General features: G+C 41.1%; 1 protein-coding gene across 9 annotated transcripts in view; it reads right to left on the bottom strand.

The window, feature by feature from the left end:
- Positions 1–6,310: 6,310 nt before the first annotated feature.
- ZEB1 (zinc finger E-box binding homeobox 1) overlaps positions 6,311–10,863 on the bottom strand; it is a 307,235-nt gene continuing 302,682 nt past the window's right edge. For all 9 annotated transcript variants that reach the window (XM_006757532.2, XM_006757533.2, XM_015559938.1 and 6 more), the window contains 2 exons: positions 8,976–9,156; positions 6,311–8,837 (listed from right to left, as the gene is read on the bottom strand). In XM_006757532.2, coding sequence (XP_006757595.1) covers positions 8,224–8,837; positions 8,976–9,156 — 795 coding nt within the window. In that variant the 3' untranslated portion in view covers positions 6,311–8,223. The remainder of the gene's footprint in view (positions 8,838–8,975; positions 9,157–10,863) is intronic.

Below are 10,863 nucleotides of genomic sequence, written 5' to 3'. Positions count from 1 at the left end.
AGAGAGGAAGGGAGAGGGATAGAGAGTTAGAACATCGATGAGAGAGAAACATCAATCAGCTGCCTCCTGCACATCTCCCACTGGGAATGTGCCCGCAACCAAGTCCATGCCCTTGACCGGAATCGAACCTGGGACCCTTTAGTCGGCAGACCGACGCTCTATCCACTGAGCCAAACCAGTTAGGGCTCCATCGTGTTTTTTAATGCAGCTATATTAGTCTTCATTTCTTCTTGATTCTTACATAAGTTATTGATTTTTTCATCCATTTCTTCTTAATTCTTACATAAGTTGTTGATTTTTTCCTCTATCAGTTTATGAACTCTAAGTCCCTTATTCTGAATTCTTTTTTGACATATTGCATGCCTCTGTTTCACTTAGCTGCTTTTCTGGCGATTCCTCATTTTCTTTCTTTTGGGTTTTTTTGTCTACCCATTTTTGGTTTACGAACTGATCTAGATGTCGAGTGGGGCAGGGGCTGCTCCTTGGGTGGCAGAGGCTCTTCGGGCTTCAGTTGCTCCTCAGTTGGTCATGGTAGTGGCTGCTCCTCAGTTGGCAACCGCTCCTCTCGTGGGTGCTGTTAGCAGCAGTGGTGTCTCCTTGAGCTGGTAGGGGAGGCTGCTGGCACAGCTCCTGTTCCTTGGACAGAGGTGGACTGATTTCGAGGCTGTTGCTCCTCAGATGGGGGAGGGCTGAGCATGGCTGCTGCTCCTTGGACAGGGGCGGGCTATTCATGTGGCTTCTGCTCCTCGGATGGGCGTGGACTGCTCTCGTGGCTGCTGCTCCTTGGATCGGGGCTGGCTGCATGCTGCTGCAGTTCCTCAGATGGGGCAGGCTACTTGTAAGGCTGCCACTCTTTGGACAGGGACAGGTTGCTTACAGGGCTACTGCTCCTCATACAGTTGCAGGCTGCTTGCTCAGCTGCTGCTCTTCAGATGGGAGACAGGCTGCTTGCATGGCTGCTGCTCCTCAGATAGGAGTGAGCTGCACATGTAGCTGCTGCTCCTCAGATGGGGGTGGGATGCTCATCCAGCTGCTGCTCGTTGGACAGGTGCAGACTGTGTGTGGCTGCTGCTCCTTGGACCAGAGTGGGCTGCTCAGGGTTGCTGCTCCTCAGATGTGGGCAGTCTGCTCATGTGCCTGCTGCTCTTCGGACAGGGGCGAGCTCCTTGGGCAGCTGCTGCTCCTCATACGGGGGCAGTCCACTCACCCAGCTGCTGCTCATCATGCAGGTGCAGGTTGTGTGTGTCCTCAGACCAGTGTGGACTGCGCATGGCTGCCACTTCTTGGACGTGGGCAGTCTGCTCATGTGGCTGCTGCTCCTCGGACTGAGGCAAGCTGCTTGGGCGGCTATTGCTACTTGAATGGGGGTGGACTGCTCCTGATGCTGCTGTTCCTTGTACGGGTATGGACTGCTCACCTCGCTGCTGCTCCTCGTATCGGGGCAGGCTGCTCATGCAGCTGCTGCTCCTTGGGTGGGGGTAGGTTTCTCGCACATCTACTGCTCCTCAGACAGGTGCAGGGTGTGGGCTGCTCAGCTGCTGCTCCTCGGATGGGGGCAGGCTGCGTGGGGCTGTTGCTCCTCAATTGTGGGCAGGCTGCTCATGCGTCTGCTGCTCCTCAGATGGGACAGACTGCTCACGTGGTTGCTTGTCCTTGATGGGGGAGCGGGCCACTCACACAGCTGCTGCTCCTTGGACAGAGGCATGCCACATGAAGCTTCTGCTCTTAGGCCTGGGGCAGGCTGCTTTCGGGGCTCTTGCTCCTTGGACGGGCTGCTCATGTGTCTGCTGCTCATGTGATTGCAGTGCTCTGGGCTAAGGTGTACCAGTCAGAGGGGAGCATGCTTCAGAATTCACAGGAGCCAGCACCCAGGGTGGCTGGAGACTCATTGACCATGTGACCACAGCTGAGGTAGCAGGTCCCTGGCAGGGGTGTCTGTAGAGTCCCAGCTGTTATCTGAGGGCACCCTAGGTGGAGGTGAGGCCTGGCTTCCAGTTACAGCAGCTCTCCCCTTAAAAAAGGCTAGGCTTCTGAGGATGAGCCGGCCTCCCGGTACTGTTTACAATGGTAGCAGAGGCTGCCTAGTTAGGTGAGCCTGTTTAGCCTGCCCCTGAAGGTCCTGCGGGATCTAACTGTGCCTCATTCATACACACACACACACCCCACATGACCACACACTCCTTTTTTGATCCTTCATTGACTCATGCTCTCTCCCTCACTGCCACCTTCTTCCTGCCTCTGTAGTTGGGTCTGGGGTGTTATTGACCCGTTTGTGGATGGAGTTTCTTCTCCATGTGTTTGGTTATGAGGCTCACTCTCTAGCACCTGGCAAGACAAGATAAAATTCACCTCGATAAGACCCAACACAAAGGGAACAAAGCACGAATATACTCATGACAATAATAACCCCACTATAAGTGACCACCTGAGAAAAGAGAATTAGAGGCGAGAAAAGAGAGCATAAAAGATTTCGAAGAGAGAGAAAAAGAGAGAAAGAAAAAGGAAGAAAAAGAATATATATATATATGAAAACACCACAGAACCAATAGATAAACAAACAAAACACACACAAAAAAATAACAAAAAATATACAAACAATACATACACCAAACCCCCAGCAAAGAGGGTGGGGGTAGACTCTGTAGAGGCTGAGCTTATATACAGAAGATAAGGTTAAGAATTGAATGAATATGGGGAGGATCTCAGTTCAGTATAGGGGAACTCAGTTCAGTATAGGGGAAGTAGAAAGGGGATGGATGGATAAGAGGAAAGAGAATGAGAAGAAAATAATAAATTTACAAAAAAAATTATTTCAAAAATGGTATAAAAATAGCAAATAAAAATAAAATAAAATAGAGTGATGGAAAAATAGTGTGAAAAGAAATAGAAAATAAAGCAACGAACAAAAACAGGAAAACAAAGGAAAAAAGTGATAACAAAATAATAAATAAAATAAAAATAAAAATGAAAAATTAAAGTGTTCCTTTGGCTGGCTTAAGATCTCAGTCTTCTGTACTGCAGTGTTTCTCAGGTTCCAGTTGCTGGGACTGAAAGTCTCTCTTTAGTCCAGCCCTTTTGTGCTTTCAGGGACTATTTTGGATTTGTTTTTTTAATCCTTTTACCATTCAGGGTGGAATCTGGGTGTGGCTGTATTAGTTGCCTGGATACTGGAGGGAGGGGCTATCTCTTCAGGACAAAATGGCTGCCCACGTTTCAGGCTCAGGCATGACTCAGCACCAAACTCACTACTTCTCCTGGACCCCCCTTTTCCCCCAGATTCCACAAGTCCACAACTTCTCCCACATCCCAGCCACAGATAAGTGTCTGTATCTGAAAGGTTCTATGAACTAGGCTCAATGAAGAAAGGTACAAGCCACAGAAGCTGGAGAGGCTGCACCTCTGCGCGCTCCTCTCCTGCCGACACTCTTCAGCTTTTACTGACTGTGGATCCAGATCTAGAATCCCCTCCTGACCAGCAGTTCTGCAGACCTTCTTTTCACAGTCAGACACTGTGCCTGTCCCAAGGGACGTCGCTCAAGCAGGTGCTGTGTGGATTTCCTCTGACCCTCAGGGCTCAGAGGTCTGGCAGATTCTCCTTCCCAGAGCCTTGACTTTACCTTTCTTCAGGGGTCCTCTGCCCTTCCTGGCTGCAAACCATCTCCCAGTTGAGTCTCCTTTGCCAATTTGGGCTGGATGTTATTCGTTTCAGCTGCTCACTTTATCTGCTCCGGGACAAGGCTCGGGACACGTCCGTCTATACCAGGGGTGGGCAAACTTTTTGACTCAAGGGCCACAATGGGTTCTTAAACTGGACCGGAGGGCCGGAACAAAAGCGTGGATGGAGTGTTTGTGTGAACTAATATAAATTCAAAGTAAACATCATTACATAAAAGGGTACGGTCTTTTTTTTTAATTTATTTTTTTAGTTTTATTCATTTCAAACAGGCTGGATCTGGCCTGTGAGCCATAGTTTGCCCATGGCTGGACCACCACCATTTTGTCTCTCCTACTTATCTATTCAGGTTATCCATTTCTTTAGTGAGCTTTGATATCTTGGGTCTTTCAAGAAATGTGTTGTTTTCATCAAAGTTGTCAAATTCATTGGCATACAATTCATAGTGTTTTCTTTTTATTCTTTTACTCTCTAGGATCTGTAAGAATGTCTCCACTCTCATTCATGAAGTTGGTAATTTGTGTTCTCTTTTCTTTGATCTATTTGGGTAGAGGTTTATCAATTTTATTAATCTTTTCAAAGAATCAGTTTCTGATTTCATTGTCTTACTCCATTGTTTTTCTGTTTTCTATGCCATAAATTTATCTTTTTTTATTGCCTATTTCCTGCTTGGTTTTATTATTCTTTTTCTAGTTTATTAAGGTGGAAGCTAGATGACTGAGTCTTCTATTTGTTTCTAATATAGGCATTTGTTATAAAATTTCTTATATGCACTGCTTTTGCTGCACACAAGTTCTGATATGTTGCATTTTCATTTAGTTCATATTTTATAATTGTTATCTTAATTTTTAACCCATGGTTCCCTTAGAAATATGCTGCCAATATCCACTAATTTGGGGGAGGGTTCCAGATATATTTCTGCTAGTATAATTCTTTTGTATTTCGAGACACTTTGTTTGCAATTTTTTTGAATTTGAGAGTTGGTTAATGGTCCATAATATGGTTCCTTTTTATGAACAACATGTGTTGTTGGGGAAAAAAATGTTTTTGAATGGAATGCATAGAGCAGAGGAAATGCCACTTTTTTTTTTCTTGGTTTCAGAGACAAAGTCCATATTGTGATTGTCCTGATATACACTCCCATTGATCTTAAAGAAGAAATGTGTTCTAAGTTTACATTTTCATGTTTTCAAGGCAAATCTTAAGTTTTCACATAGATTTAAAAAATCTCATGCCCCCTCTTTTCTTTTTCACCACGTTATGAAATGTATATTGGTCTTGCTGACATTTTCTACTCATATTCTTTAAGGCCATATTAGAGATTAGAGTTTATATGTAGATAGTGTAAGGTATTCTTACATGAGATGTGATATAGGGTAGTTAAGAGCATGAATCTTAGAGTCAGATAGGCCTGTGTTAAAATCCTTATTCTGATACTTAAATTGTATGTGTTCATGGGCACATGGTCTTCAAATTCTGTAAGGCTTTTGTGAAAATTAATTTTGATAATAGCAGTGAAGCACCTCTGCATGGCACAAGTAAATAACATATGGCATTGTTTGTACGCATTTTGAGGGAATACTGGGAAGTGTTCACACATTTTACTTTTCAAAAACTTTTCTGATAATGCCTAGATTCCTATATTAGCCATTTATCCACATGTACTAAGCACTGCCCTCTCTGAGCTTCTTAGTACAGTGATTTCAGTATGAATGCCTCCCAAGAAGGAGTATTTATTCTTATTTCCTAGCCCTGTACAATGTATTTATTTATTAGGTAGCTGTCCTTAGTGACAGAAGAAATGAAGCAACCTGACTTTAAAGAGCACTTAGTAGTGTGAAGCTATAAAAAGGGAACTGGGTTCTAAAATAAAGTCTACTAGGACTGGTCTATCACTTCTGTGGGAGGGAGTCATATCATATATCCACAGGCCCTGAATGCCTGTGTCATGTAACATGAAGAAATACACCAGAAATACACCTAGAAATAAACTCTCAAATCAGAACAGTCTGATAATAAAAAAAGTGTAATTTAGTTTTTGTCTCTTTTGTCTAGTGTAATAGGACCTGAGTAAGAAAATTATTAAATTTCTGGAATCATTTAACATATATATTCTCGATTAGAAGCAGAATAGTAGTGTAAACACAGCTAAGCTATCTTAACCTGCAAATTATATTTTCATTCAAAGTTGTACTTACTGGTGCCAAGCACTCTGCAAGGCACAGAAGATCTGAGAGTAAATATGGCAGACATGGCCTCTATTCCTAATGAGGAAGAAATATGAATAACTGCCTAAGAGCTATTATAAAAAAGGTACAAGGAGGTGTGGTAGTACAGAGGAAAGGTATCCTAAACTCAGGCTTCCCTGGAGTGACCTGAAGGATGAGAAGTCATGGGATAAAGAATTCAGGATTTCAGGAAGAGGGAGGAACCTCTGAGGATGCCTTTAGTTGCCAACTCTGACCTTCCCAGAAAGAGCCCCAAGAACATCCATAATTTAGTGATGAATGTCTAAAACATTTAGTTTGTTACCCACACTCAGCCCAAGATAAATCAAGTGCAGAATGACAGTGTAATACCCCATTTCACAGAGTTTTCCAAAGAAAATCTTGAAAAGGATTAAAAGATGACAGCAGGTCAGGCTTGTTGATGCATTTTATTGTGAGATGGGGGAGTCTGGTAAAAAACTAGAAAATGATCATGGTGTAACAAGGAACTTAAAAATGAAGAGTCGGATTTTGCAACTTACATACATGAATACAGGAACAAATTGGCACAAAATGTTAAACATTGTTCCCAACACTGTTTATATAAGGTTATCCTAATTTGGCTTACTAAGGAAATGAGAGTTTTATGGTTAGGCTATCTCTTAATAAAACTGCAGAGCATCATGCTATTAGTCACACAGTGAATTTCAAAATTTAAGAGTTTTATATTAAAAACTGGGTAAAGGTAAAATGACTTGATTGTAGTTGTAAAACTAATACATTCTCATTTAAATTCTTTTCTACAGTCCCAAGGCAAGTATAAATGTTAACATAACACTGTTAAATCAAATCTCAATGCAAGAGAACCAATTGCATCTCTACTTTAAATCTTATCAACTTTCCAAATTTTCATACTAAAATATATTATTGTATTAATACAAACTACAGTATTATACACTACACTGTGTAATAAATAAAGAAATATAAAAATAAGACACATAAATATAAAAGTTTTCTAAAACTAAAAGTACATATGTCAGTAAGAAGGGTATTAATACTGCCAAATTTGAAGACATACAGTACAAAAATGTTGCACAGATCTATAAACTAAAAGAAATAAAATAATACTGATAGGTAAAAATCAGCTAATGTTGTTAATAAACTGGGTCCATAATAACTAACATTTGGAAACAGTTATGAGACAAATAACAATGGCATGTCCATGTCAGAAATGCAAGTACATGGATTAAGCAGATTAGAAAATTTCCCTTTCATTTCTGTAGAGAAATTCTGAAAGTCAATTAACGCAAAATGGATACTGAGGAATTAAAAGATGAAATGTCCCAGTGTTTCAGTTTCTCTGACAGTCAGTGGTTAAGTTTTATTTTGGAATTTTGATAAAACAAACAAATCAACAAATGCTAGTTATTGTAGGCCACACATTGAATGAAGGCGGGTTAGAGCCTTAAAAATACTGATAAATGGCACTTACAGCACACGGGTCTTGCTTAAGGCCAAAGGAGATACAAAGCTTCATATCATATCCTTCATATTTGTTACCACATACTCAAACACAATTACAAACACTGATTGTGAAGACTCTGCTGTCCTTACCAGTATTAACACTGTTAGTCCCTGCAATCAGAACCCAATGACAATCTTTTGAACTCTATTTTAAACCACATGAGTAAGAAACTTCTGTCCTTCTACTGGCTGCTTTCTTAAGGCTAACAATACATTTTAAATGAGAATACACTCTACTCTGACATCTAAATATTAGAAAGTACTACCTTTGAGACTGAATTTATAAAAGGTAGTTAGCACAATTTGGAACTGCATTATACTTCTCTATGAAGGGGATTTTGTAGTGCAGAAGTTCTCACATTAAAAATAAAACATAATAAAATACTGAAGTGAATTCAGCATATGTTTACCAATAAAAAATTATAAAATTTCTCCCAATTGTACAGCTTAAGAATAAACCAACATAAGAGTGATAACTAATACTGATAAAATGAAACAGTGCTAGATGTTTAATCAGTTTTCTTTAACCTGTTACATCTTTGCTTTCTGAGTCATTAAAGTTTTCTAATCTGCTTCACGTTTCAAACTTGTCCCTAACTTTGAAAAATGCACGAAAAATTACTAGGTCTGAGGTTCAGGCACACCTGGATTTTTTTGTGTTTTTTTTCTTTCTTTTTTTTGTATTTTTTTAAATTTTTACTTTACACAGTAGTGAACAGAAATCACAGTATTCAGGTTACTGTGTTTCCATGAAAAGCATGTATAATATAGAACAAACTTCATTACCAATTAGAATTTATTTTCCTTCTAGAAAAACTATTAGGCTTCATTTGTTTTTTCTTCAGACACTTGCTCACTATCCTCACTTACTTTTTGTTCTAAGCTGCACACTTGATTTACAGCTCCATCATCCTTCACGGCACCTTCAGTTTTTGTTTCTTCTCCCTCATTCTCTGCCTCTTCCTCCTCCTCTTCCATCTCTACTTCCTCCTCCTCCTCCTGCTCCTCTACTTCTTCCTCCTCTTCATCCACTTGTGGTTTTTCACATTCTTTTTCTTCCTGCAGTTCTTCCATCTCTTTATCCTCTTCCTCCTCTTCCTCTTTTTCACTGTCTTCATCCTCTTCCCTTGTCAAACTCTCTCTCTCATCTGAGTCGACCTGTGAGGGAGATGCCCTTGCACCAACATGCTCACTTGTTAGGACCTCAGGTCCTGCTTCTTCCTGCTCAGTGCTATCACGTTCCTCTGCTTCTCTCTTGCAATAGGAGTAGCGATGATTCATGTGTTGAGAATAAGACCCAGAGTGTGAGAAACGCTTTCCACATTTGTCACATTGATAGGGCTTTTCTCCAGAATGTAATCGCATGTGTTCAATCAAATGATGTTTGTGTTTAAATGCCTTTTTACAGATTCCACACTCGTGGGGTCTTTTACCTGTAAAAAATATGACAGCTATGAAATAGAATGGTGGTTTTAAGCAAATAAAATCCTTACAAAGTATTTCAAGGCACTTCAGATTGTGAAAAGGGTTAAAGGGTCATTTTTAAAAAACTGTTAGGTTAAGCAACATACCTGTGTGTTCATATTTATGTCTCAATAATGAGCTACTCTTCTGGAATATCTTATCACACAAATCACAAGCATACATTCCATTTTCTGTCTTCCGCATTTTCTTTTTGGGTGGTGTAGAATCAGAGTCATTCTGATCTTCTACATTTGATACTCCTTCTGAGCTAGTGTCTTGCCTTTCATCCTAAAGAAAAAAAAGGAGTAAGAAAATTTAATTTAAATTTAAAGGATACAAGAGACATAAAAGTATAGGTTAAAGAACTACTTTGATTTATACTTTCAACAATGTGATCAAAGCAAGCACACTGCTTATCACTGCAAATGGGTTCCATCAGTGGGGTTAGATGAGAGGTGGGAGCTGATGTAGATGAAAGTGAAGTTGGGGGCAATATAGTCACAGCTGTAAAAAAAAACATGTGGTTAGGTCAACTGGCACTGAAAGGAAAGGACACCAAAAAGAAAAAATGCAAAATGTGTGGTAATAAAATTTACTTAGTTCCCTGTGAATCATTACTTCATGAGAAATTTGCAGAAAATTTTAACTTTAAGTTTGTTAAATAATCACTAATATCTAACTGCATCCTTTACTTTCATCTTTTTATCCCGGGTTTCACTAAGCAAAAATTAAGATTATATTTTTAAAGGTGGTCTTCAAACTGTATCTTTTTAGAGCTTCAGAGTCCTGTGAACTAACCTTTATGGTCTCCTTGAAAAGAGAGTTTTACTCTATCATTTTCTAAGGAATAGAGGAAAAACAATGCAGGGATATTTTTAAACAAGAATACTTGTTAGTCAAAATGAATCTTTAGAATTTCAGTGTAATAAAAACATTTCAGGGAGGTCTAAAGGAGGAACCAAGATGGCAGCAAAGGTAAACACCTGAACTTGCTGCTGTGCACAACCACATTAAAACTACAACTAAAAGACAAAACAAATATCATCCAGAACCAAGGGAAGGCTGGATGAGTGGAAATTCTACAACTAGAAGGAAAGAAAAAAGCACATTGAGTCCAGTAAGAGGTGCAGAGGTGTGGAAGTGTGGAGGTACAGAGGCGCACGCGAAAGGGGGTGGCAGATGGGTACGCTGTTGTCTTTTTCAATCGGGAGGGAAATACAAGCTCCCTACTGCTCTGAACTCCAGTTCTGGGCAAGAATCTGAGGACACAGACTCATAACAGAGAGAAACTGGACTGTCTGGCATCAGGCCAGAATGTGAGGGTGGCTTTCTCGCAGAGGTGCTTGTAGCAGTCATTGTTCCTGCACGGGGTCGTGGGACACAGAGACCCACGGACCTATCTGGGGGAGGGCTGATGGGCAATCATTGCTGTTTGCTCCGCCCTGGTGATTCTCTGAGATCCAACCCCACCCAATTTATAGTCCCACACAAGCAGTGTGCAGAGGCTTTTGCATACAAATGGCCTGATCTTTCTCTGCCTAAAAACCTGTCAAACTGCAGCTCGGTCAGAGAACCCCAGAGCTTCCAAAAGAAGGTCTAATGCTCAACAGCAGCCTGCATTGCTTCACAGCTGTGCCTCATCTGGGCACCTCCAACCCCAAACAAAGAAGAGGAATCTGCAGATCTCTCTGTAGCTCCTGCTGGGTGGCCTCAGGCAGTGGATAACTTTGCACCTCCTTGGAGATCCAAGAGCCAGTGTACCCAGTGGTCAGAGTGAGGCCATATCAGATTACAACTCTTCACATCCATAAGCAACACACTCAAGGGGCAGACTCAGTGAGCACCAAAGCTGCACTGATGCAAGTCCTGCCCTATAAGGGTGTCTCCAGCACAGCAGTTCTTCTATTTTAGACACAGCTGATCCTCATAGCCAATTGGCCTGGAGGTCAATTCCTCCCAATGATACCAAGGGCAATCAAGGCTTAACTACAATAA

The sequence above is a fragment of the Myotis davidii genome, unplaced genomic scaffold (genome assembly GCF_000327345.1).
Source record: "Myotis davidii unplaced genomic scaffold, ASM32734v1 scaffold515, whole genome shotgun sequence".
In the NCBI taxonomy this organism is placed as follows: domain Eukaryota; kingdom Metazoa; phylum Chordata; class Mammalia; order Chiroptera; family Vespertilionidae; genus Myotis; species Myotis davidii.
Note: the sequence above shows the minus strand (reverse complement) of the source record. Positions and strands in the feature narration are given on the sequence as shown.